The sequence below is a fragment of the Apteryx mantelli genome, chromosome 28 (assembly GCF_036417845.1).
Source record: "Apteryx mantelli isolate bAptMan1 chromosome 28, bAptMan1.hap1, whole genome shotgun sequence".
In the NCBI taxonomy this organism is placed as follows: Eukaryota; Metazoa; Chordata; class Aves; order Apterygiformes; family Apterygidae; genus Apteryx; species Apteryx mantelli.
In genome coordinates, this window is record NC_090005.1 from 6,173,217 (window position 1) to 6,200,898 (window position 27,682).

The following is a 27,682-nucleotide window of genomic DNA, read 5'->3' on the forward strand; positions in this document are numbered from 1 at the left end:
ACCGTTGTCTTACCTCGTTGCTGTTTAACTCCTGTTCGGCCCAGGGAAATCATATCTCGAAGCACGCGTGGCCTTACAGAGGAGGATGGAGGCTCTGTAGGACCTAAGACCTCGCTGAGAGCAGTCGTAGTCTGTGCTGGGGGCAAAACTGGGTTTTCCCCGTGCTGGCTGTTTTTTTTCAACCTAAGAAGCCTCCTCTTCTCTCTTGCGTCCTGTTGCCACCGTTTTGGTGCTATGAGAGCGCGGCCTGGTGCTCGGCAGCCCCTGCGAGAGCCGGGGGGCGTCAGGGCTGGCTTTGCCCGCGGTGCCCGGAGGCGGGGGTCAGTCCTCGTACACCGCCCCAGCCTAAAGGCCGATAACGTTTCGCGGCGAGGCGGGCCGGATTCGGCTCCGGCCGCCCGCGTGCCGTCTGCGTGCGGGTCCGTGGCGCTCCAGCGGAGCATCCCTGCTCGGAGACGGGCGTGGGAGTGAGCAGCACCCCAAGAGAGCTGCAGGCACCCCAAGGTGAAGCTGAGACACCCCCCCCCCCCAAACCCTCTCACAGCGGCTGGTGGCCATAGTTGCCTCCCGGTTCCCCCCAGGCCTGGGCTCGCGCAGGCATGGGGAAGCCCTGGAAAGGAAGCATCCCCCCAGCCCCTGGAAGCAGAGCATTGCACAGGATCGTTCAGCAGGGTCTGGAAAGCGGTGGGAAGGGTTTCCTGGCCCGGCCTGGCCCGCCGCGGGAGGGCTCCGTGCCTGCAGGGGGGCGAGCGGTGGCAGGGTGGACGCGGAGGGCTCCGGCCCTATCTCTTTGCTCAAGCCTTTTCCGCCAGGGCAGTGCCAGGAGGTTCCCTGTGGCTTCCCGCATCCGGCCCGGCATGGCATCCCTCATGGCCGGGCCGGGTGTTTTTGGGAGCGGCAAAACAGCCGGATTGCTCCAGCCCGGGAGCAGGGCTGCGGCGGGGCGCTCGGTGCTGCGCCGCACGTTCCCAGTCTCAGCCTCCTCCCCCCGGGAGCATCGGCCCCCATTTGCGCCCCGGCCGGGATGCAGCCTGGCTCCTCGGAGCAGCCTGGCCAGTGGCCGTGGGAAGGGAGCTGGTTCTCACGCAAGCCATTCCCGGCGGCTGGAAAACGGTGACCCGCGGTGGCTCCAGGGGCCCGCGGCAGGGAGATAAGCGGCTGGAGCCCGTGCGAGCGCTTGCGGCCGGAAGCCGCAGCAGCCGCCCCACCAAGCGGGCTGGGAATTTTCCGCGGAAACTGCCGGTCCCTGGGAAATGCCCCGACCCCGTGGCCCCCTCAGGCCGGGCTGGGATTTGCCTCATGGCCGACCCCAGCTCGCGGGCCGCAGGTTCGCAGCAAAGGCCTCCTTGGGGATCGTTCCAGGCACGCGGGGGGGGGGGGGCTCCAAAGCGGGTGTTTTAGCAAAACCTTTGCTTCTTTTCATCCCCGGCTGGACGCGGATGCTGGGACATCCCCCCCCCCCAAACACCCCGGCACATGGAGCCGGCAGAGCGTCAGCAGCCACAAGCCCTCCCCTGCCTCAGTTTCCAGGCTCTCCAGGGGGGCGGGATCCATCCTTGGCACGAGCTGGCCAGGGCTCAGCAGCGAGAGCCAGCAGTGAATGCCCCCCATCCGCCCGGGGATCGCCAGGCGGGAGTCTCCCTTGGTGCCGCTGTGTTGTGCGCCCAGCTCTCCTGCACCCTGCATTTGGGGGTGACCCCATTTTGGGGGGCGACCCCAGGTTGGTGGGTGACCCCACGTTCAGGCCGTGGGTTGTCGACGGGGGGTGTGCATAGGGGTGTATCTAGAGGTACGCACCCGGGCCGTACCTCGGGCACGTGGCCGTGGCAGCACCCAAAGCACCCAGAAAGGGCAGTCTGGGACCAGCCGCCGACGGGGTGACGACCGAGGACGCAGCCTCGCCCGCTCCGGGTGCCCGAGGCGACGCGCTCCCCTTGGGCACCGAGCTCCTTGCCAGCCCCGGCGCGTTTGCAACGGCTCCTTGCAACGAGGCTCAGCCCCGCGGGGTGCACGGGGGGGGGGGGGGCGCAGCGCACACCCGGGACCAACGCGGTGTGCACCGCTTGCAGCGCCGGGCGCGAGGCCACGGGCACGCGCGCCACGCGTGGGGGCGGCGCCCGGCGGCACGTGGCGGCCGGGTCCCCGCGTGCCGCCGCCGCGGCCGCCCTGGGGCCGCCCGCGCGGGCTCGGGGTGGGGGGGGGGAAGGGGGGCTGCGCGCATGCGCCCCGCGTCCCCTCCCCGGCGGGGGGCAGCGGCTGGCGAGCCCGCTGCGGCGGCGCGTGTGGGCGGCCGAGGGGAGGCTGCGGGGCCCCGTCGGGACCATGCGCTGGAGCCGCGGGGGGCGGCGGCGGCGGCGGCGTGAGTGAGGGGGGCGGGCGGGATCCCGCGGACCGCGAACCGGCCCGCCCGGCTGCTCTGAGGGGGCACCGCGAGGGAAACTTCCCGCGCTAGCCCGGGGCTCGCGGCAGGCGGCGGCGGCCGAGCGGCCGCTGGGCCGGGGGGAGGCTGAGGGGACGGAGCGGCCGCTGGGCCGGGGGGAGGCTGAGGGGACGGAGCGGCCGCTGGGTTAGGGGGAGGCTGAGGGGACGGAGCGGCCGCTGGGTTAGGGGGAGGCTGAGGGGACGGAGCGGCCGTTGGGCCGGGGGGGAGGGGGGCGCTGAGGGGACGGAGTGGCCGTTGGGCCGGGGGGGGGGGGCGGGAGCTGGGGGAGCCGCTCGTCCTCCGCCGCCCGGGAGCCGGCGAGGCCCCGCGCTGGCGGCCGGTCGCGCCTCTGCCGAGCGTCTGTCGCGGGCTGGCGGCTGGGGACGGACACGGGCGGGAGGAGACGGACACGAGCCGCGGGACAGCCGGGCCCGCGCGTCCCCGCCGCCGGAGCCGTCGTCTTTGTGCCTCCAAACTTCCCCGGCGGGGCGCAGCCGTCGCTGGAGACGGGACTGGGGCGCAGCTGGGGCTCGGGTCGGTGGCGGCTGCTTTTCGTAATGGCTATTTCTAGTGTGTTCTTCCGAAATGAAGAAATAAAAGACCTATTTACAGCTTTTTGACGTTATGCTGGGTACTGGTAGTACAGAGACTCTGCAGGGTTTTTACCACTTCCAGTACTAAAATTTGTTGCTTCATATGGTGCAGGTGTTAGTTCCAAGTAACAGGTATTTAAGAGGCACTGCCTCTTACCTCTGAGCATCGATGAGTAAAAGCTGTGTAGTTAGCTTTGAGAAGGGCTGCAGTGCTGTTTCGCTTCCTCAGCTCGGCAGGATGGTGCTTGGCAGATCCCAGAGCTCGGGTTGATCTGTGGACTGAATGCTCACAGTTAAAGACGCTGTTGTATCACCAAAACAAGGTTAGAAGTCAGTAGCTTGTTATGATCTTTGTGCAGATAAATGCTTATGCTGCTGTTGATGTTCTAAGTTAGCCCTGTGTCAAGCAAACTTCGGCTATGGCAGTGCTGTTTGATGCTTCTGTAGGGTCGATCTGAAGACACAGAGTACAAGGAGAAACATTGCTCCTCTGTCAGCTCATGGGAATTTTGTTATGAAAGTTTTGGCTTCTGTTAGGCCTCACTTCAGTTTTAAAATTTCCCAAGAATGACGCATGTACAGTTACTTCTAGTGGCCTTTTTTTAATCTAATTCTCTTTTGTACTGGGAGGAATTCTGGCTCTTGCTGGCTATTTAGACCTTGCTTCCTAGGGAAGCGCTAATTCTGTTCCATCATCATGTTGATTACAAACAGGAGATGGTGCATATAGATTTAATTAGGACATGTATGGACAATATGGATACTTGGGCGGCAATTAGTAATACTGGAATCTGCTTTTTTTATCATTTAGCCAGTATTTAGAAATGAGGGGGAAAACAAAAAACATGCATTTGACAATTGATTAATCTTGTTCTCTGTATTTCTGTGTTTCTGCACACTGCAAGTAGAGGAGAACCAGCAGAAAAAATTCTCTTCCTTCGGGTCAGAAATCTATTTCACAATGATGTTAAGTGAATCAACTGTGTGAAGCAGGTTACTGAAATCCACCTTTCCTTTATTCAGATCATTTAGAAGAGGAAAGCCATTGCTTTCTATCAAGACTCGTGTTTAAAGAAATGAAAGATGCTCTTCTCCTTATTTTTGATTCTTTCCAAGAATATGTTCAAGTTATGCTTATGTTTTCCTGGGGGAACAAATAAGCTCCGATCTACTATATGAAACTAGATATGTATGATTTTTATTTTTTTTTAAGAAAATTAATGTACAGATTTACATGTAATCTGAGCATTATTGTACCATCCCTTATTCTTTCCATATGACTACAAACGGCTGAAAGTTCTGTATTTGCAGAAATCCTAAAATTAACTTCAGCGTTTCTGCAGCTCTGTAAGAGGGGACAATACGTGTTCCTCCTCCCGTGTCGCTCTCCTGACCGAAACAGATGTCAAGGGCTTGACAGGGGGTGGGCTGAGCCATTACATATTTTCTGTGTCTGACCAATGCGCAGGCTGCATAGCATCAGTTGTTCTCCACTCGCTGGTCAGTGGCAACAGCTCACAACTAGGAGATGGTCTTGGTGTTTAAAGCCGGGCTCGAAGGCTCTGAATGCAGTTGATATCTAAGATTCGGGAGCCAGCTTTGATCCTTTCATGGCCAGAGGTTTTCTACCATGTCTGTAGCTGAGAAGAAGGCAAGGTAAGGCAGTTACGGGGCTCGGAGCAAAAGTTCAGGTGAACCGAAGCTGGTTGATTGTGCACTGAGGCTGGGCACCGTGGTTATGTGCTGTGGCTGAACTTTATATTGAGTTTGGAGATCTGTCTTGGAAATATTTCTACAGTTCCTTGTAAGAACGATCCTTTTGCAGTGTCTTTCTCTTTTGAACAGCTGTAACTTGACTATCACGTTTTCTGAATTGAAATGGTAAGGGATGGGGCAAAACAGAAGGATGAACTTATTTTAATAAGTTTTGGCAGATATATTTGAAGGCTTGTGTTGATTAAAATGAAACTTATTTTACGAGACCATCTCACTTTTTTCAACCGTACTGAAATCGTTTTCAGTAACTATTTGTTACAGCTTTTTCTGTTTATCACCCAGCTTCTCTCATCCTTGCGGTGGCTTTTTAAAACCAGCTTTATCATGTTTCAAATCAGTTTAAATTCTGAAAAGTTATTAAAAAAAAAAAAAACTTAATGACTGGCTGTACTCTTATTAAAGTGACTACCTTTAAAACTTTTTAAGACTAAAATTGCAAGTTCTGTCATATTATCACTGATGCAGTAAAGCTTGAATTATTGGTAATAGGAAAAGCTTTTAATTTAAAAAACTGGAACTAAGTATTTTTTTAAAAAATTGATGCAGCAACATGAAGATTTTTGTTGTTAAAAAGCTACTTAAAGGTTGCAATGCAAGATTATAAAAGAGAAATTGTCACAAAGCATCTGTTTTCTAGATGGATTCCATAGGTACCCCTTCTTTGCCTCTCATTAGTGAATATTTTTGTCTGTTATTTGGAAGAAAACATCCAAATCATCAGGGATAACATGCAGGTGATGCAAAGATGGGTAAATAACTGAAAAATTGGGGTCACAGCTTGAGAGCGCTATGAATTACTTTGAGCAAGTTAGAGAAGAGCCAAGAAAGGATCGGAAAACATGCTTACCCTGAAGAATTCCAGCAGCCCCGTCTGCTCTTGACAAAGAGAAGGTTAAAAGAAGCCTTGATAACAGTTTATAGGTGCGTTTGCGGGGAAAATAAATGTGGTAACAGAATGGTCTCCAGTCTAGCAAAGGTATAGCGAGCCTGTGCTCAGAAGTTAAGTTAGACAAGTTTAGACCAGTTTTAACAATTCAGCAGAGATTTTAGTACGTACTTTACACTTTTAAATTTTAGACAGTCTGTTTTTCTAACGAATTTTCTGTGGTAAATGATAATTTATTGGGGAATTGTGCTGCATAGGTGAAATGTTATTTTAAAGGTCTCTTCTGGCCTTAATCCATATGGTTTTGTATCTGACAAGGGCAAGATTCAAGGGCACAGTTCTTAAACTGTGAAATGTAATTGTTGGTGGAAAGTTTGTGTTGAATGTTAACATATACAGTTGACTTAGTAATTTTTTTTCCAACTGCCAGCAACTTCTCTAAATCAAAAAAACCCAAAGTCTTCTCTAAAAAGTACTTTTTGCCATCAGTGCAAGCAAGGGATGAGATTCAGAGCACTACTTGTAGTACCTGAAACTTTACGTAGGTGTAATTTAGACACTTAAGACCAACCAAGCAATCTAGACAGACTTTATCAGGAGTTGTTCAATCCTGACAGTGCCTCCACTGGTGGCTACACGGACTGTGAAGTTTCTGAGGCTCCTGTGCATAACCTGCTTCTGGTAGGGGAGCTGGTGCCAGTAGGTGCTCAAAATACTTCCACCGCTTCTTTTTGACTAAGCAGCAATGCTAGAGAACGAGGACTTGTTATAATGCGTTAAGCTTTCAATTGGAAACTTCTAAAGCGAAGCAGGGTAAATTGGAAAAGGAGAAACCCAGGCAGGTTGTGCTCATCAGCTGAATTTTGATGAGCGATTCTGAATCCGCTTGCCAACGTTCCTCTCTCGTGGTCATTTGTACCTGCAGTGGCTGCAGGTGTGGATGCATAATGTTTTCTCCTCTCTAATCAACTAGCGGCAGAGTTTTTGTGAATACTGTGCTTCGTCTGTCCTCTTGCAAAAAACCAGATGTCCCAAAAGCTGAATCCTCGCAGTGACTTCATGAACTCTCTCAACACGGTCTTACTCATGACCTGAGGAGGTTTAGGGCATATGTACCCTGAGTCCATTAAAAGTCACCACAGTTCAAAGCTGTGGGATGGTTTGTGACTCACTTTTGCTTGAGAGCCAAATACTGAAAGCGCCCCTCCAAGAATGGGAAGCTTGAGTTCGGTTGTTTTCTCAGCTTGAAGGAATTCATGTCACAGCTTTTACTTCCCGGGAGCTTGTCTTAAGAGCCGCGCTATAAAATAGTGACGGATGATGAGCCATCCTCTGCTGCTCCTTTTGAAGCCGAGCTGGTGCAGAACCATGATTGAAAAATCACAGATCCGCAGAGTCTGTAGCTTCGTTACTAGCACTGAGCTGGGAAGAGGGAGGCAATTTTGTGCATTTTTCCTAATGCTACTTCCAGTTTTCACTGTCTTTTTTTTTTTGAACATTGACAACCTGAAGCGAGTTATGGATGGTGCCTCATTTGTGCTTTAGCCTTATTGCTCAGGCAGGTTTTTTGGAGTAGTGGCAGAAGCCTGGACAATAGTAACGATCATTAAATAGTTTGAGTACGAAGAGCGGCGCTGGGCAGATAATAGACCCTTTTGTTGTCCCTCTGTGAGGATACGCGCCGTTTCTGATTAGACGGAAGGTATTTCTTCCCGTATGATTTTCAGCTTTTGTTTTTCGTGCAGTCATTCAGCAAAGTCTCCTTGTGCCCCGGATTGTTTCAAAATGTAGTTCATAGGAAGCAAATGATTCCTGTGAAAAACGTTTCACTAATGTTGCTACTTACTTTCTTTTAACAGTCCCTTTTATGCTTGCTCTAGTCCTAACACCGCTGATCTGAACGAGGAAATACGTTCCCTCCTAGCATCGCTGCGTCGCGCGCATGAAGAATCCCGGAATTACAAAAGCACTTTTGAGAACTGGTCCCTGGACCGCAGCCCTATCAGCCGCTTGAGGGTGACTGTATCGCGTCCCCTTTTCAGGGAAACAGTCCTTTTTGTTACGCTTTGTGAATGAATATGTTATTGCAAAAACCCACATAATTATCAGCCTTTCCAGCTGGTCTTTGTACTTCCTATGATCAGCAGGAGTGGAATTCCTCCATCCTGTACTCATACCCGGCAATAATCCTACATATTTGCTTTCGACTGAAGTTGTTAATAATGATAGGATTGTATAAATTCACATTTTACTTATTATTTTCAGTACTGCTCGATTTTTTTTAAATGCTGCGTCTGAGAAAACCTTACTTTTTAAATGTCTAGATTATATATTTACCGGCCAAGCTTCGTAACATTTTTGGTAGGCTGTTCACTTTCTATCAAAAGCCACAAAAATGAATTAATCCTTCAAATGCTCCTAGGAGGGGGAAAAGACATTGTTAGATTTCCTTTTCTGAGCTCCTTTTACAACAGATATGAATCACTGTCATTGTGTGGATAGTAGCACACAGCTTTTTTTCGAATCGTGGACTGTCAAGAAAATCTGGCTGGGATTTTAAAAACCTTGTTTTTCTTTTATGCAAAAATCAAGAATTAGGGTAAAAGTTCACAGATGCATTAGGAATTAAATTGGCCTACTAATATGCATGGTTAGGCAAAGACAGAAAATGATATTCTTATGACGTTTCTAGGTATTTCCTGGGTAACACGCACTTCTGAAGGAATGTTAAGTGTGTGATTAAAATTTCTGAGGTGTTCTGCAGAGAATGGTAAATATTGTAGCAAAAATAAATCACTTTTCTGCAAATGTGTGTAGCTTAGCTCAGTACTTAAATATTGGGAACTAGGCGAATAATTTCTTAATGATTACATTTCAAGGAAAATCCCAGAGATTTTAAGTAACAACATGAGTTACAGGGCTTTCTGGCTCTATAAATAAAAAGCTATATTTGGAAAACCGAATGGTGTATTTATGGACAAAACTGTATTAAGGGAAATGTGATGGAAAATTTGAGTCAGATGAGCTGATGTATGAGGCATTTCCCCATGGAGTCATTGGGCTGAAAAATGTTTTATATGCTTAAACTTGAACAGATGCTTCAACGCACACGCACATCTTTCCCCCCCTCCCTCAAGTTTAACGTCAGTCCTTCTGTTCATGCCACTGTGATTAATTTATAGGCAGGTCTGTTTTAGTCTCCGTTTTCCAGGGATTTCAGTGTATTTCCAGATCATCCAGGTACTTAAGCCTGTGCCTAACTGTAAATACACAAACAGCCCAGTTATTAGTAGGATATCTTTCATGCTGTAAATTAGGCATGTGCTTAAATAACTCGCTGAACTGGGATTTACATTTTTACATGTGAGCAAAGGATTTCTCCCAATTACCTTTCTTAGATGAAAATCATTGAAGTCAGCAGGATTTTTGCCTAAATAAGGACATGGTATCAGCTTTCAGCTCTTACAGATATTAGTTCCACCTTTTTAGTTACACGTTTGTCAGAAAACAGAATTATAACTGTATGTGCCTGGCCTTGTTTAAAATATTGCTGGAGAATTAAAAGAAGACATACGGTCTAGATGACCAGCAAATTCTGCATACCATCCGTCTCAGTGTGAATGTCACATTTGGTGGTGCCAGAGAGGTAGAGATGACAATTGCGTATTATTATTTTCCTTTCAGCACCCTTTACTGTGTTCTCTCAGCCATTAATCTGCTTTCCTGGGATTGTTTTATTTATCTTTTAGGTACCCATGCATGGTGCCTCTTCCTTTTAAAAAACAAAAATCCAAAAAGCCCTCCCTAAAAACACAGTGCATTGCCTTTTTTTCCCCTACTTTTCCAATTGAGTGAAACGTAGGAACGGGAAAAATTACTCCTGGCTTTAAAAATCAGGATAGCTGTGCTGCGCTTCTGGAATACATGGCACGCAGGATAACCGATGATGCATTGCGGCGTAAAGGTCATACTGACTTTTGCTTGCGGTGATGTTCAAGACTTGGACACTGATGAATGATGCAGCTTTGCCAAACTCATGTATAACTAATCATCATTTATAGAGTTCCTTACTCTCTCCTGTGGCATGTACGCTTAAAATAGGAGAGGACCTGGAAGGGTAATTGTATTTCTTGTGCGTATAGATGTTTTCCATTTGTTACCTTAAGGATGAGTTTCTGGCTCCTTGTTAACTCCCGAAGGTCACACTCTGGTAAGCGTTCCGTGACACAGCTTACAAGTAACGCTGAAAATCTAGGGGCTTCAGGTTAAAAATAGCATTTGTAGGTGGTCAAAGGGATGGTAGATGCACATCTGGCCGGCCCTGGTGTGACTTTTTTTTAATGGTGTAAAGTTACAATGATTAAGATTATTATATACAGAATGCATGTGTTTTATGGGTAAGCTGTCCTGTGTGCAAAGTCGTGTCTTGATTTTACTGAAAAACATCTGATTTTTCACTGTGAACATTTTTTAGGTATTTAAGAGTTGGCTAAACTTCAATTAAAGCAGACATTCATTTACAAGAGTTGCTTAATTGACATTCAAATATGTAGTTAAACTTTTTAAAAAGAGAAGCATTTTCAGTGGAAACTGTGATTCCTGGGTTATATATATTAAAAAGAAATTCAAGTGTTTGAAAAAAAAACACAGAGGGATCTTCACTATAGCCGCATGGGAACAATATTCCTTATTCCCTGGTTCAAATACAGTCTTTGTTTCTACTGTACTGTTTATTTGAAATCTCCACCTCCGTGGCAATATTGAGCTTGATTTATATTCCTCAGCCTGGTCTTACTCTCTTTGCAATCTGTGGCAAAGCCCTTATTGATTTGGGCGTCTGCAAAATCTGTTTCCCTGGAGTATTGTGCTACGGACATATTGGCAGAAATAAATCGCTGCTGCTCTGCAGAAGCAGGGGGAAGCGTGAGATTTGGCCAATAAGTAAATACTAAATATCAGTCCATTGAAACTTAGTATCTATTAACAGCTGCAGTACCAGACTTTTTTTTTTTTTCCCTCTACTAATGTCTTTCTTTTGGCTGATTGATTAATACATCTCTTCCCCCCGCCCAGCTTTACACCACTTCACTGAGGAGACGGTTGTTTCTCTTCCCTTTAGAACATCCTTACTGGATCGGGCTGTTTCTGCTGCTGGTCAAAAGTGGAAGCTGAAGGAGAAACACAGGAGAAATGTGTTGGAAACTTCTCCCAGCCTTTTAACTGTTTTGCATCCAGAGACATGCCCATAGTGTGAAGAACAATCTCTTCTGTTAATTTTTAAGGGAGAGCGAATGATCAGCTGCTTTTCCTTTCCAGGCTACTCAGGACTTTATAGTTCTCTATCCTTTTTCCCCCCTCAAACATCCTTTTTCCACTGTTCTTCATACGACAGCCAGTCCATACCTTTGGTGGTTCTTGTTGCCCTTCTCTGAAGCTGCTCCCCTTCTCCTCTGTCGCGGCTGGCGAGAGTGACCAGAGCTGCGAGCAAGATGTGGGCAAACCGTGGGCTTTCAGTGCTCTCTTCCTTTCCCAACGTTTGTAAAATTTTATTTGCTTTCTGGAACATGCTGAGCTGCACCGATGCTTTCATAGAGCAGCCTGTCAGCTCAAGATGTCATTCCTGCCTGGAAAGGTCATCTCAGAGCATGTCATTTTTAGTGTGAAATCCGGTTTTTTTATTTTTTGGCTTATGCATCACTTTATATTTATCTATATGGACTTTCATCAGCCACTTTATTACCAGGTCTTGGTGTCATAAGGTCCTTCTGCAGTTTTTTATAGTTGCTTACCTTCCTTGCCGTGAATATTATCATCAGCGTACTTAGCTGCTCTCATCACTCTATGCTAGTTTACTCATAAATAATATGCAGCTTCCAGCATCTGCCCTGTGACCTCCCTCCATGACTGGAACTGACTGTTTACTCCTACTCTTTATTATCTTTCACCCAGTTACTCATCCATGAAAGGACCGTCCCTTTTCCGGTATAGCTTTTTAGTTTCCTTACATGAAGTCTTTGAGAGAGTCTCCCAAGTCTTGAAAATCCAAGCAGTGTATATTACCTTTTGTGAGGCTGGAAGTTCCTTTACAGAAGCTGTATTGACTTTTTCCCTCAGTTTATCATATTTGTACAGATATATCAGGTAGCTCAGTTATCCACTAATTCTAGTCTGTGTTACAATGTTGCCTAATTTGTCCTGTATGAACGTCGGGTTTGGAGGCCTGCAGTTTCCCAGGATCTTCTTTGGAGCCCTTGTCTTAAAGGTTTGGCATCACGCTTGCTCCCCTGCAGTTCTCAAGTATCAAGGCGATTTTAAGGAAAGCTATAGCCTTAAAAACTCTTTGATGAATACCATCCAGTCCTGGCGTTCTGTTACTCTTCAGTTTGGCTCTTCATTCTGTAACGTCTTCCGCGGTCATTTCAGTATGAGACAGATTTTCCCATAGCGTCCCCAAAGGAAGGGATCCAGCAAAGGAGTTGGATCTCTCTCTGCTGCTGTGAATATGTACGTAAATAATTTGGTTGATTTTTCTGGTGTGACATTGTCCTTTCTCTTTTAGTAGCACTAAGAAATGAATCTTTTGCTGGTGGTGGCTTTCAGTAGGGAGGTTCCCTCAAAGTTCAGCTAGGATATCTGAAGCAGTAACATAGAGTAGTGGCGAATCCATCAAAAAAATCAGTGCTCCTTGTTAGGAATTACTTTGCTTTGGAGCTAATATCCCCTTTCTTTGAGTGAATGAAGAGATGTGCTACAGCAGATGCTTAAGTGCCCTTTGTGTTAAAAATGCTTTTGTAAACAAGCCTACTCATGTCTCTATTAGAAAATAGTTGGACCACATGTACGTACCAATGATTTAACCCTTCAGAATACTGGTAAAGCAATTACTAGCATAGGTTAATGTAATCGATCTTTGGGTATGCACTAGAAAGAATAGTAAGGCTATTTCTACGTTTATCATTAAAACTTTCTAATGTGTTAACTCTTTTTTCTCTCTACTTTGTAAGGTCCTCTGAAGATTTTTATTCCTGTAAAGCAAATGAGAAATTACATGGATCGCAACTTCACAGTGTAGGCTTGGCCAGACATGGGAGCAGACCAGCTTGTCCAAAGACTGCGGAGGCCTCTAGTTGTTCAGGAGATTTTCTTGTTGCTGCAGGATCTGTTTTTAAGTGCTCTGTTTTCTTTGTTGTTTTTTTATAGTTAAAATAACAAAAATAAGTTTTCAGAAACAAAAGTGTTCTGGATTATTCAAAGTAAGAGCTCTCTTGTAAAGCCAAACTTTTAACTTGGCCAGCACTTTATAATACTGTTTACACTGACTGCCCACTTTGTGCTGTGATAATGATTGAACAATAAATCTTGATTTTTCTATAGTTTTGCTAAATGGTAGTTGCCTGTTGTACTCAAGTTGGAGTTCAAGCAGAACATGCACAACACAACCAAAAAGTTCATTCAGTGACTAGCAAGGCTGTGTTAGGATGTGACCACTCACCTAAAATCTCGAAAGCTTGGAAATAAGAAATAGGGGGAAGTTTAGCGTTGTCGCATTGCCCACGGTTCTGTCAGTAATGTTTTTCGCAATGCATTTTTTCCAGCGGTGCCAAAAGCAGCCCGTATCATAGTCTCATCGAGTCTGCCCTCTTAATATCAAGCTTTTCAATATGCTTTTATATCACCAGGTCACATGCTTGACTTCTGCCGTTTCCATTCATTTGGGAGCCTAATGTGCATTAAAGGTGCTGACAATTTTCATAATCCTCGTTAATAATAAGGCTGGCAAAATACACGGCACTGTAAAGCAGTCAGTTGACAAAAATTTAACTGCCTGCTGCTTTGTGCTTGGTTAAGTGCGTCTGTGTGGCGTGAGGCTTGGTGGGAAAAGGCCTTCTGTCTTCCTCTCATAAAATATGAGTTATTTGCAGCTATTTTCAGAAAGAGAAAATGAGTTGGTATGCCTGTTCTCCCAGCATAGAGCTGATACGATTGTAATTGTTGCGTGAGGAGCAGTGTAGAGAGTAAAATCAGTACTTCACATTCCTTCCCAAAGGAAAGAAAAGCCTCCAAGTCTTTCAGAAAATGGTAATTCTGGGTTCCTTATTTCACTAGAGCAAATAATTTTTTTCAACGAAGAACTAAAAATAATTCACGTAGTAAAATTACATCTATATTTATATTCTATATTTCTTTTGCAAAATAGAGTTGTTAAACTTTGGCCCGAGTAAAATCTTAATTGCAAGGCAGCAGTCTGCTCTGACTTACTGCCTTCCCTTTCTCGAAACAAACTGTATGAAAACTGATTTACTGAAGCAAACCCTTCAGCTGATTTCTTATGTTTAGTAGCACTTAGGAGGAAGGTGAAGCGGCAGGCCAGTATTTGGCAGGAGAAATAGTCTGCCTGACCAGCTTGTGTTTTTGCTGCGCTTATTCTAGCGAACCACTTCTCTTTCCGCATGGCTCTTTGGAGAGAGCGTCTATGCTCGTACATTCTGCGCACGGAGTCCGCACTGCTCTCAGCCATATGTATATTGGATACAGTCTCATTATAGAAAATGCTACTGATGGTCTGGTAAGGCACCGTGATTCTCTGTCCCTGAGTGTGGGTATTGCCAGTGTGTTTCTGATGAATCGCTGTGGTGTTCAGATAATTTAAAATAGCTTAGCAAGAGGGCCGTCTTGCTTAGCCAACTGCGTGGTTACCACCTTCCTGAGTTTAGTACCTTCTGCCTAAGGAGGCTTGCGGTCATGTAAGGTAATAGAGGTCTGGGAAGCTTCCTTGTCCTCCGTCTCAGCAAGTGGAAAATATAGACTGGGTTTAACAGAACTGGTCTAAGTGGTGGGCATCTTGTTAAGCAGTCATGATAAGAAGGATTTAGGATATATAGTCCTAAAAGGTCCTTTTCTGCATTTCAGAAAATTCTTCCTTTTCTCTAAAAATTAATCATAAAGCTTCTGTTTAAGAATCTATTATATGAATTTGAATGCTACAGTTGTAGGGAGAGGTGGTGTCTCTTACTCTACTAGCTGACAGTGGGAAAGGAAAGTCCTTTTTGAATTTAGATTACAGTGAAACAACTGCCATTCTTAAACGTTGCCTTTGCAGAATTGAGGATGTTGGGCAGACTGTGTCATGGTATGGAGCATCTGTTTTATTGACATTGTTTGTATTAATTTGTTTTCAAGCTTAGCTGTGAAACAAAGACTATCATAGTTGCTTTTGACTGTCATAATACGGTGGTAGGTGAATTAGGTGTTCATACCAATTTGATTGTCTCCAGCTCAGTTGACTGTAAAGAGCATTTTAACTTACAGGAGCAGACAGAATTGCTCTCTTTCGGCTTCTTTCTTTTTTCCCGAAATGGCTGTGAGAATGATATTTGGGTCAGCTGCCTCAAGTGTGTGGTTTTCTCCTGACACTCAGCCCTCTGAGCACATAGGAGGAGCCCGGTGGGGAAATACTGTGGTGCTGTTGGCTGCAGTGGAATCAGGAGTAGTTAAGAGTATTGCGGTTATTCAGCTCCGTTAATCATGTCAAGACATGAAATGTCTCTAATGCCTGACTGAAATGGTATGTGAGTGAAGATGGCCTTACTCAGACTTGACTGTAAGAGAGATGGAGTGACCCTGGTAAGTGCAGGAGGACCTCTAGCATGGTGCTCTCTCCAACAGCATGTGCCCGTCAGTATACAGAAGGCTTTACCGTGTGCCCATTACTTGCGGGTTCCTTAATTTGGACTGGAGACCTTCCTTCTCGGCCTGGCTGGGAAAATATGATTTTTCCTTTCTGATCTTACCACAGTGTTCTGGATGTCAGTGCAAAAGTCGCTGTCCTTAGGCCCATCAAGTGCCATACAGAAATTTTAGGTAGGGTGGTATACTCGGAACAGCTTCCTGATTGCACACGTTGCTCTGGTTCGCTTGGGCTTCACTCCTTCCTCCAATCCTGAGTGTTGGGCCTGCCTATACAAGTGCTGTTGCAGAGCTTGAAGCAGGACGCTGTCCTGTGGGTTCCTGCCCTCTGCTCTTTGCTAGCCTGCAGACGTGTCCTGAATCCGCAGGATTAGTGGGCAGGTGTGACAGTAACCTCCCTGCCCCTCCAACCCTACTGTCTGTCACTTCTCTGTCACTTTGAAGTTCTGTTGTTGGTCGCTTAGTACCTGGCTTTTGTAGTTGTCTCCATTGTAAGACATTGAGTATTGGAGATACTCAAAACTCAACTGAATATGGTCCTGAGCAACCTGCTTGAGTTGACCCTGCTATGAGCAGGGGGGCTGGACTAGATGATCTCCAGAGGTCCCGTCCAACCTCAACGATTCTGGCTACTCATCAAACTTCTCAGAAATGCGTCTCTGATGGGTAGTGGGGTATGCCGCTATTTGCAAACGTTGCTCAGGAGTCTGCCCTGTACCTTTGTCGGAATAGTAGGTTGGAAACGGAAGCTGGGGTTGGTAGTTTAATCCACCAGTTGGCAGAGTAAATTTTGTAGGCTAATGCCTTATTGGTACAAGGGAACCTAGAGGCTAAGCATGTTAAAAATAAAACATTGAAGTAAATGGGTGGTGCTGCTGCTTGCGAAGAAGCTAACCTATCATTGGACTTGTCAGGCATTTGGTGCACTTGAGCTCTTGAGTATGTTGGCAAGCAGTAATGCACAGAGTTTGAACCGTGGTTTACTAGTCCTGAGCTAAGAGCAGCTGGTATCTTATTAAGTGGATATCTAAGTGGCAGATGAGTGTTGAATATGTATGATCACCTCATGGAAAAGCCTGCAGAATTCAGGTGGTGTGTAATGACAGGAACTGACAGCTCACAGTAAGGAATATTCTGTGGACCTGAAGCCGTACCGAGGCCATGCTCACCCATTATGATAGTCATTTCTGTTAGGAGGAAGGGTCTTTCTTGAGGATACTCTCCTGGTCTTTGCTTGGATTTTGTAAGGGTCTAAATAGCAGTCCCTTGCCGTGTTGTTTGCAGACCGCCTGGACTGGCAGTCTGAGAGTTCAGGTTTTGCTTAAACACTTGGCCTTGATTTTACAACAGCAGTTTTGGATGCTTTCTCTACTACGATTTGAGCTTCAGATTCAACCTTTCTGTAAAGAGTTGCCCTTTGCTCCTGTAATTCCTTGTTCTCAACGTCTGACTAAATTACACAGGGAAACGCTGCTGTTGTACGCTCCTGGCTCCTCTGTAGTGGAGAGCGCACACTGCAGCGTTGAGGCCCGGTGCAGTGCTGAGCCCAAGTCGGTAAGTTATGCTGGACTTGTGCCAGCTCCGTGTAAGGCCAGTTCATACAGGAGCTAGTCAAAACCGTCTGGGCTCAGTAGGGTTAAATTACACTGTGGTGAAATCCTTTGAAGTGGTGCGAGACTCTAGAAAAGAGATATCCTTCAGGCAAGAATGTTACTGAGGTCTTAGGCTAAATCAACTCTGCAGTGTACCAGTTCATTTCTTGTTTTATTTCTAAAGCCACATGCCATATTGAAGGGAGAGGGGGTTACTCACTCAGCCGGTTTCAAGAGCTCCCATTACTTTGCTGGAAGAGCCAAATTTTGGGCTCTGTGCCGTGTCTGGCTATGGCTTGCTACCTTGAGGCTCAAGCGTTTCATTGTAAAGACTGTCAAATAACGCACATCTCATCTTGTAATCTGCTGACCAATTTATTTTCCCTGTTATTACATTTCCCATCGCCGGAGTACAAATAGCATTTGGGGCTTGCTTTTGAAGTTTGCTGATACCTGAAATCTGCAGGGCAGATCTACAGAGCGACTTGATCAGACTTGCTAAGCATCTGGCCACTCTGTTGTGAGTTGCTACAGAAATGCCAGATTTGGGAGCTCACTATTCCAGGCTCTGTTTGCAGCTGATACGCTTCATTCCTATCGATCTGAAAGGATAATGAACGCTGAGCGTGTATGAAGGGATACAGGCTGACATGGACCCAAGAGAAGGACTCTGAAAACTTCTTGAGAGAATGCAGACTCTACAGCCCTACCTCCGTTTCTGATGGAGCCTGCTATCACAGCAGGCTTCCAGCCTCCAGGGCAGTTGAGCTGGTCGTCTTTTATGCCCTCGTGCTCGAGGACAGGGAGCACGAGCGGCCCCGATGGACGCTGCTGTTGAAAAGTCTCGGACCTCTTGTGCTCTGAGGTGTGCGCCCTGGGAATGATGCTTTTCGAAGGAGCGTGGTTGCTGCAGGTGAAGTAAATGCTGGTTTTGGACAGCGGGAAACATGTAACAATTTCATTTGAATTGTGTCACTGCAGGGGGACGATGCTAAAATTGTCACTTTGCTTTCCGTATTAGCATTACCTAGAGGGCACTCTAAGGCTATTAGAGGTTCGTTTCTTATCTGCAAATTTCAGTTTGTCTTTACGCTGAATGCTTGAGTGAATATATGTATGTTGATTTTCAAAAAGATACATATTTGACATCTTTATTTTTTTGACAGCACAAGAATCTTTTTATATCTCTCCCTCTCACCCATATTTTAGTATTCTATTTATATTCAGTGTAAGATCTGCAGTCTCATAATTCAACAAGGGGCTTTTTAGAGTCAAGGGAATTGGATCTAGGGAATCTGCAGAACCTTGTTAAAATGCCCAGGATTTGAAGGCCCTGTTGAGGAATTGTTTCCAGATAGACATTGACACTCTGGCTTTATTCTAGATTCTTCTGCTTTCTGCTCACCACATGAGACTTGCAAGATAGACTGAGTCCTTCCAGTCATTTGAGGAAGTGTTCTGCTTTTTTCTCCAGAAAGTACCAGCCTTTTCACTCCCAAATATTATACAATACGGATAGATATTATTCAGTACAGTTTTTATATTATTTTCCATCTGCACAATGCTGTAAACATTTCTTAAAAATACAGGAATAAAGTTAATGATGTTTGAACCCATTTCTTTCATGAGTGGTGGGAAGCATAGTAGTAATGAAGTGTCTTATCCTGGTTGTTGTCCGTCACCCAGGAAAATCCTTGCGTCCTTCACCTTGCATAATTTGGGGGGACTTGACACTGGAAATGCAGGTCAAGTTGGAAATGTATTAGCCGAGATGTGTGGGTGTGCTTGTGTCTTGCCGGTACTGGGTTCAACTGTGACTGACTTGTTTCCATCATGAACAGTGAAGTCTTGTTCATTTTTCAAGTTAAAGAGGAACCCCCATGCTTCCTCACTGATAACTGTAAATTATACAAACATTTACATTTAAATGTAAATGAGATCTGAATGAATAATGCTATTACTTCATTCATCTTAATTCAGATCCTATTTTAATTAGCCTGTGGGCCCAATTTCACTTTCATGCAGCATGAAACCTCTTTTGAATATCAACAAAATTGCAATGCGTTTATTCTTGATTTTTTTTTCTGCTCAGTGCGCATCTTTTTTTAAACTGCTTAAAAACAAAACAAAATGTGTATATCATTAATGCATTAATCAAATTTACTTAGGATGACATGGTGGGATATGTTTTTAAGAAAAAAAAAATCCTTCTCTAAATATCTTCCCCTTAATGATTGCCTTTTGACTACAAAATCTCTTTCTCCCTAGGTATACTGTTAAGGCTAACCTTTTCCAAGGAAAGCTTGGTACTAGAGTCCTACTGAAATTCGGTTTGATCTGACAGCTTCAGTTTCCTGCTCCCCTCTGGGAGTTGCACCTTATGGCTGGAAGGAGCACTCCTGTGTACACCTGGGGTGTATTTGAAACACATTCGAGGCAAAACTCACTTGTGGTCCGAAGTCCAAGCTCGGATGTGGACTTAGGCCAGGCGAGTGTGTATCTGACTATGAGGAAGGTGAGCTGCATTGGGAAAGGTGGATTTGCCTGCCTGCCTTCGCAGTGCTGTTATTCAGCCAGGGTCCGAAGAGAGGATTTTAGGATAGCTGGTGTGAATTGCTCCTCAGAGGTGCCTGCCTTTCTTCCGTAATTGGAGGAAGGCTGCTACGATTAGATTAGAAAGCTGAAGCTGGATGAAATTAATCCCATGTTTAAATTCATATTCAGAATCGCACATGGGATGGATAGGGGAAGCTCCACACGTGAGGGTCTGCTTGCTGTATGTGTCTGTATGTGAACAATATAGGTGTGTTAGAATAGAAGGATTCCCTGCAGTGAACCTGTTCACCTGAAACAGTCGTTTTTTTCCATGCACCTCCTGCAAATTCGTCTTTATTCTTTGCGGATGTCAGTGTCTGCTGAGAGCTGGTTTGCTCAACTTTAATTCACGAGAGCCAGCTTGCTGTCAGAGATGAGTGTCATGTTGTTTGCATCATATGTCCTGTCTAGTCTAAGGAGCCTCCTCTGCCATAAGGGGTATTATGAACTTATGACAAATAACAAGGAATGAAAGTCTTTCTCAAATGCACATTTAGAATGAATGGCGTTTTTTTGTGAAGTGAGAACTCTGCTTTCCAGTAAGTTCAAATCTTGCTAGTGAGAAAACTCCAATCAGCAGCAAGTCTTGGATATTAAACATGCAGCTGGTAAGAGCGCAGTCTTCTACATCCAAAGTCAGTGAATAATCTAAATGTAAAAATCTGCATCGTTGATATCGATGCGTAAGTTGGTTGCGTTCTTCATTTATATCGTCGGCGGAATTCGGGATGCGATTCGCCGCCTTTCTCCTAAAGCAAGTTCTAAAATGGGCCAGATGTATTGTGCCCTCAAGTGGCTGTTTCCTGCTCCCTGCGCTGCAGACAGCTGAGAGAGGTGAAGTCTGCCCACCATCCCTCCCAGGATGTTCATGTTCACAACACGGCAAGATAAGAGACTTCCAAAAAAAAAAGTGATTATAAACCAACAGTTGTGTCCCACAGGTAGAAAAAGCACCTTGGAAGGGCTGACAGTTGCCTCAACAGAATTTGCTAAATGTCAAGCTGGTAGTTTGTCTAAAACCAAAGACTCTGTTTCTTCTCTCATATTGCGAACTGCTCTGTTTTATAACTCTTCTCTGCTAGTAGCTGCTGATGAGTAAACATTGACATTACCTGAAAATTTAAAGGCCATTTCCTGCTCTTATTCCAGTTTTATACTGACAAAAGCCTATTTAATTAATTTTGAATTTACTTAGTAGTTAACTTATGAAAAATAATTTGGCCTTAACATTTTTGGTGAGTGAAAATTAACCCTCTTTTAACCCCCATTTGTTTTTTGTCTGACTGATCAACTAAACCATATCAGTAGCAACATGTATGTGCCATTATACATTCTTGTTCGGTGACTAGATTTTCAAGGCATCTTGGTTTGAATCTAGGTGTTGTGACAACTCCATAATCCCTAGTTCTGGCTGTGGATTTCGCTCGAGTTTTCTTTTAGCAAATCAAAGATGTTTTCAAAGCTCATAGGGTCTCCCTAAACTCATCCTACTACCGGTTTTGAATCCCAGTCCAAAGTAGTCATTGGAAAATGCCCAAGATGTGGGTGTCTGAAGTACTGTCTCATCTAGCTCTAATGCTGAACGTGTGGGGTTGCAAAGCTGTAGTTAGGTCCCTCTCTGAAACTGGAGTTCAGAACCTGAAACCACCTACTGCAGGAAGGCACTACACTGGAACTGGAATATTTTGCTCTCCCCCCCCCCCCCCCCACCACCATTAAAAGAACAACTCGATCCTAATCCTTGGACCGGTTGTGTGCTCAACTGACAGACACCAGATTAAGTGACTCGCCAGTAATCCTTCCTTTTCTACGTGTGTTGCCCAGCTAAACAAATTGAACTCTCCGACTCTCTCACTTTTAGGCTTCTCCACCATTCTTCAAATGGTTTTGAGAATAATATATTCAATCTCTGATGCTTAAATGACTTTTGAAGGATGCAGACACAGGCATTGTATGCCGTCTTGCTAGCAAGGCGGTAAGATCACCCTCCTTGCTCCTGTTTGTTATATAGCCAAGGGTTGCAGTAACCGTTCTGGCTACATCACCAGCTCTTGCGGAAATGCTCATCCGCTAGGTCCCTAATGCAGATTTTGTCTGCAGCCATTTTCTGTTTGGGTCTGGATCACAGAGGAAAACACAGACTAGTTGCTGGGCCTGTTTCTGATCTTTGTAGAGCTCACTGTAAACCGCAAACAATTCATCTCGATTCTAATATGGGAATCATTTTTTCAAGATTTTTCTGTTGCCTTTAGTCTACTTAATGTGTGCTTTTCTAATACTATATCACGCTGTTTTTTCTTACGCTGTCATGGAGTACTAAATCAAATGTCTTGCACAGCCCAGACGTATTACGTCTGTGCTGTTGCCTTCATCAATGAAGCATTTAATGTCACTAAAAAGGAATTACATTCATATCCTTAAATTCTGTATTGATTGCATCCCCTCAAATTTCCTTATTTTGCCTGTGAATAGCTCTATAGTTACGAGGAAAAGGTTGAATAGCTGTAAATACTAGTTTTCTTCCAGTCTTCCGGAATTTCCTTAGTTTAAGAGTCAATTACTTAAGATCACAGGGCCAGAGATGTCTTTTGTCCAGCTCTGCTTTTAGGACCTTTGAACAAATGTTATCTAGGCCTTCTGACTTTAAAATCTCTATTACTAATAGACGTTTAACATCATTAGAAGGACTGACGGACACTTTTTCTCAGCTGCTATAGGAACGTCAAACAGTTCTTCCTGTTCTCAATATTGCACCAGTTTTACTATTTAGAGCTTATGATCAGCCTATGTCGCTGCTAGAGTTTTTTGCTCGTTATACTACTTTGTAGTATTGCCAGCCATGACTTCCTACTGATATTTTTTTTATTTTCATGACAACAAATTTATATTGATTGATATCTAATATCTGTCTTTTAAAATTTTAGACAGATGACTCTTTAGCTAGGTTTCCCTTCCACTTTCTCAATAACACTACAAGAATAAGTATGTACTAAGGTCTTGTCTTCCCTCCAAAACGGACCCTTAGCCTCCCTAAGGGACTGAACCAAAAGCTGTAGAAAGAACAGTTTGAGCATAAAGTTAGACTTTCATTAGGTCGTATCCTGTCTCTGGCCTAGATTTGCAGGATAGCACTGCACAAGTCACTCTCTATATCAGGTTTCCCTGTCTTTAAGACAAAGATAATAGAGGCTGCCTGTCTCCTGGGCTTTGACCGGGTGATTTGTTTCCATCCTGAGACAGCTGGCATTGCCCTCTGGAGATAATTACTCTCTCTTTTGGCCAAAGGAGAGGCCGAGATTGCTAGCTCAGAATTTAACAACGCTTGGCCACTTCCACGTAGTTAAGACAAATCTTACTGCTAGTGGTGGGATATAGCCAACAGCGCCCATAAGATTTCACAGGAACCGAGCTTTCAGATCCACTATACTTTGAAGATTTCAGCCTAAAGTTGAAATGCTTTTATTAACATTCGAAATACAGAGCAGCCACATCTGTCTTCTGCTTAGAAGTAGCTTTGGGAGCAGGTTTTGTTTGTGGAAATTGCAGTTAACCTTTTCCTTTCTTTTTTTTTTTTTTTTTTAATAGTGGATTTCTCCAAAACATACAGAAGAGACTCAGAATCCTCAAGCAAATTCTGGCTGCTGGAGGTTCCTGAAAGCAGGTGATACTATAAAAATGGCTGTGTGAAGGTTGTAAAATTTTTCTAGAATTTTCGAAGTCTCTTGATTGAATGCTTGCAATATTTAGATTAAAGCTGATAAACTCATAAGTATTTGGGGGTTTTTTTGTTTGTTTGTTTTTTGTTTAGATAAAGCTATTTGACCACCATGAGTTGGAGTTTTTTGACCCGTCTGTTAGAGGAGATCCACAATCACTCGACCTTTGTTGGCAAAATCTGGCTGACGGTGCTGATTGTATTTCGGATCGTCCTAACTGCTGTGGGAGGAGAATCCATTTATTATGATGAACAAAGCAAGTTTGTGTGCAACACGGAGCAGCCTGGCTGTGAGAACGTTTGTTATGATGCTTTTGCTCCTCTTTCGCATGTGAGATTTTGGGTGTTTCAGATCATTCTTGTAGCCACTCCGTCGGTGATGTATTTAGGCTACGCAATTCATAAAATTGCCCGGATGGTGGAACACAGCGAAGCTGACAGAAGAATCAGAAGCAAAAGTTTCTCAGTCCGCTGGAAACAACACCGTGGCTTGGAGGAAGCCGAGGAGGATCATGAGGAAGACCCGATGATGTATCCAGAAATAGAGCTGGAAAGCGAGCGGGAGAACAAAGAGCAGCAGGCCCCTGCCAAAGCTAAGCATGATGGCCGGCGGCGAATTCGTGAAGATGGACTCATGAAAATTTATGTGCTGCAGCTTCTTGCAAGGACTATGTTTGAAATTGGTTTTCTTGTGGGTCAGTATTTTTTGTATGGTTTTGAGGTCAGCCCCATATTTGTGTGTAGCCGGAAGCCGTGCCCGCACAAGATAGATTGTTTTATTTCCAGGCCAACCGAAAAGACCATTTTCCTACTAATAATGTATGGTGTGAGCGGTCTGTGTTTACTTTTGAATGTGTGGGAGATGCTCCATTTGGGATTTGGCACAATCCGGGACACATTCAACAACAAAAGAAAAGAGCTGGAAGACTCCGGTACCTATAACTACCCTTTTACTTGGAACACACCATCTGCTCCCCCTGGCTATAACATTGCGGTCAAGCCAGCTCAAATCCAATATACTGAATTGTCCAATGCCAAAATGGCCTACAAACAGAACAAAGCCAACATAGCTCAGGAACAGCAGTATGGAAGCAATGAAGAGAACATTCCAGCCGACCTTGAAAATCTGCAGAGGGAAATTAAAGTGGCTCAGGAACGCCTGGACCTTGCGATCCAGGCTTATAACAACCAAAACAATCCCGGCGGTTCCAGAGAGAAGAAATCCAAAGCAGCCTCAAACAAAAGCAGTGCCAGTAGCAAATCAGGAGATGGGAAGAACTCTGTCTGGATTTAATGGTGGTTGAGTTTAAATATTGTGTTTTTCTCCTAGTTTATCATAACCAGCGACCCCTTGAATAATTGCTTCCACTGAGTAAATATTTGGCTCTGCTTATTTTCAGGGATACCGTTGGCTAGTGATCCAGGCTCTCAGAAAGTGTTTATGCGCGTATGCTAGGATTATAGAACTTTATTCTTCTGTCTTCCAAGTCAGGAGACAAACAGGTATATTTAAATCATTCTCATTGAACGGTTTATGCTGTATGTACAGTATTACAGTACATTTATTATGCACAATTTTTGTATTTGTACACTGGATCTCTGAAGTTACACTTTTTTATATTAATGAAGAGAGAACGGTAGGTAGCTGTTAGCATTTTGCTAGTTTTATTACCGTGGTCTACAGGTTCCTTGTTGGTTTTGTTTTGTTTTGTTTTAAATGTAAAACTTTCTATGCTGCATTTCAAAAGTGCCTTGAACACACCACAGAAGATTCTTTGGTTATCCAGGCAGCCGACGGGTGCCGATCACTTAGCACCGGAGCAGTGAAAGGTTTGGAGAATATCTGTTAATGGTGCTCTACTGTACTTTTACAGAAATGATGTGCTACTTAAAAACAGAAGAGTCATACTACGGTTAGTATGTGCTACAGTCTTTTTTACCTTGTGGAAAAATATTTATGGAAAAACGCACGTGTGTTAGAATACTTGTGTTCAGAGTAAGATTGCTGCCATAGTGCAGAGTGGGGTCAGACCTCCCTGCAAGCTTTATTCAACAGGAGGAAAGAGCAACTTCATCTCCTGTAAAACGTTCAAAAAAAGTAAACAGAAATGTACTGTGTTCAGTAATTCCATATCTTTATGTAATATCTATGGAAAGATATGTTTCTGAGGGCTGTTATTACATAACATCCCACCCCCGAGGGCATTAAATTGTTACAATATCTTTTGAATAACAAATTTCTGTCTTTCCAAAGTAATCTGGTTAGATGGAGTCATGGAAATTTTTTTCCCCATGCATTACATTCAAGGCGTAACCTTCCTCCCCCCCACACCCAGCACACAAGCGTGCTGTCTACGAGAGTTTTTACAAAGCAGTTTCTGAATATAAATGATAATGCTTTATTCCAACCCCTCTTCCTTCCATTATGTCCAAGGAATTAAGTTCAGACAGAGCAATATGTATAATTTAGATTTCTGCTTGAGAGACCAGTCAGATTTGGCATTCTGCGGTTTTGGCATTAAACTTGAATTTATAATTAGAAAAAGGAGAGCGTGGTATTTACTGCCTTTGGCGGTGTCTTTTTGGCAAGGATGAGCATTAGTATTTGAGAGATGCTGATAAATCTGTATGCCTTCTTGCTGCTATTTATAATGTATTTAGGACCTTGCTCTATTTTCTCCTTTGTTAGGTTTTAGTCCATTTAATATATTTGGGGGAGGGGGGGGTCTGTTCTGCTTCACAGCTACCTCAATCTTTACTGCCCTCCTTACAGGCTGATCAGGAGCAGGACTGAGAAGTAAGGCTACATAGTGAGAGCGTATGTAAACCCGTACTCCAATCCTGCAGAGCATCTAAATATAGGCTTTACATTAAATTTAAAGTAAGGGGATATGAGTTATCCCACGGTAACTGCAAGCACGTGCTCATATCCCTTGACTTTACCCAAGCACTTGCTGAAAATGTGTGTTTTGCTGAATCGTTTTCATGGTCTGTTTTCACTTTGGGACCCCAAACAGTCTTGAGTGGCCAGGCGTAGATCCCAGCTAGCAGCTCTGTCTTGGAGAGAGATGTAAAGGTACCTGGAGCCAGTGCAGCCCTTCGCGCAAGGTCGGTGAGTGTCAGCTTCTCCAGTTCACCTCTGACAGAGATGTGTTTTGGGAGCAAACTCGCTCTTCGTTCTGACAGTCCGTTCTGCCCCCTGTTCTGGGAGAGGAGCAACCTCGCAGTTTTACACGTGAAAGTTTTGGGGTGGTCTTTTTATCTAAATGATAAAAACGCTAAGTATATAGCCATCTCTGAAAGCTTAGGTGGGCTTCCAGGCTGAGACAGCTAGCCGGCGGGATGAGCTTTGTGGGGTGCGAGAGGTTAGTGGTGGTCCTGTCGTTTGACGGGAGTGTGAAGAGAAGTACACCGAGGACAGACAGGCTTTGCTGGTGGATAGATGCGAGTGTGAGGGAGAAGCTGGGTGAAAAACATATTGTCTGAAAGTACTAGAGAGAGACATTTGGAGCCTGGAGATAAACACTGATGCGCGGCTACAATCCGCTCGTTATCCCCAAACACTGCGGCTCAGTTGTTCTTTTCAGCTTCCCGAAAGGGTTATGTTGCTTTTAACCCCGTGCGGTGATTTTGAATGCCCTTTAATCAGCTGAATTGCAAGAAGTTGCGATTCTTTTCCCCTCGCTGCTCTCGTCACAAACTGTATCAGCGCAACGCTTTCTTGTTAATAGCTTAAATTACCTTTGCAATCAGTTCATGACGGCTGCTTCGCCTGTTATTTGTATTAGCCCTTTCCTGATTAATAATCTGAACCATTATCTGCATAAAACTACTGTCTCAGGGCAGCCCTGTGAGCTTCTGTCCAAACCGGTAAATAAATCCATTAGTGACCAGAATATATAGAATATTCCACTCCCGGCGCCAAATTCATTCCGAAAAAGTAATGGAACTGTTTTTATTATCGCTTCGTTTTCATTTTGTGTCAAAAAGTGCACATTGTCTTTGAAACTGAGTGTTTATTATTAGTAGAGGATGTCTGTTAAAGCTCTAAATGTTCATGTCTGTGATCGTATTCAGTTTCAAAGTAGTGGGCTTTTGATTTTTTTCCTTTTGAAGAAATGATACGTGCATTACTTTAAAAATGCTCTCCTGCTTTGGCTTAAATTTAGGCCTTTATAAAATAAAGATTCAGAACAGACTTTTAGAAAATATTGAACGTAACTTGTATTTGTGTTGTCATTCTCTGGTTTTGGATGCAGTTTGGAAGAATATCTATTAAATCCAGTGGATTACTGAAAAATCCACTCTGAACGAGATGGCTTTTTTTCCAGCAATAGAATATGCGCTGAATATGCGAGTGGGGGGAGAGGGATATTTTAATGATTTCTCTTAAACAACAACTTGGAATTTTTATAT

The 27,682-nt window shown here is 44.6% G+C and overlaps 1 protein-coding gene across 1 annotated transcript; it reads left to right on the forward strand.

Annotated features, from left to right (window-relative positions):
- Window positions 1-4,568: 4,568 nt before the first annotated feature.
- GJC1 (gap junction protein gamma 1) lies at window positions 4,569-27,239 on the forward strand. The gene is made up of 3 exons (XM_067312125.1): window positions 4,569-4,671; window positions 23,137-23,212; window positions 23,360-27,239. The coding sequence occupies exon 3, from the start codon at window positions 23,379-23,381 to the stop codon at window positions 24,558-24,560; it is 1,182 nt and encodes a 393-aa protein (XP_067168226.1). The 5' UTR covers window positions 4,569-4,671; window positions 23,137-23,212; window positions 23,360-23,378; the 3' UTR covers window positions 24,561-27,239.
- Window positions 27,240-27,682: the final 443 nt, after the last annotated feature.

Excerpts from the sequence above, each read along its gene's own strand:
- GJC1 (XM_067312125.1), top strand. The coding sequence starts at position 23,379 with ATGAGTTGGAGTTTTTTGACCCGTCTGTTAGAGGAGATCCACAATCAC.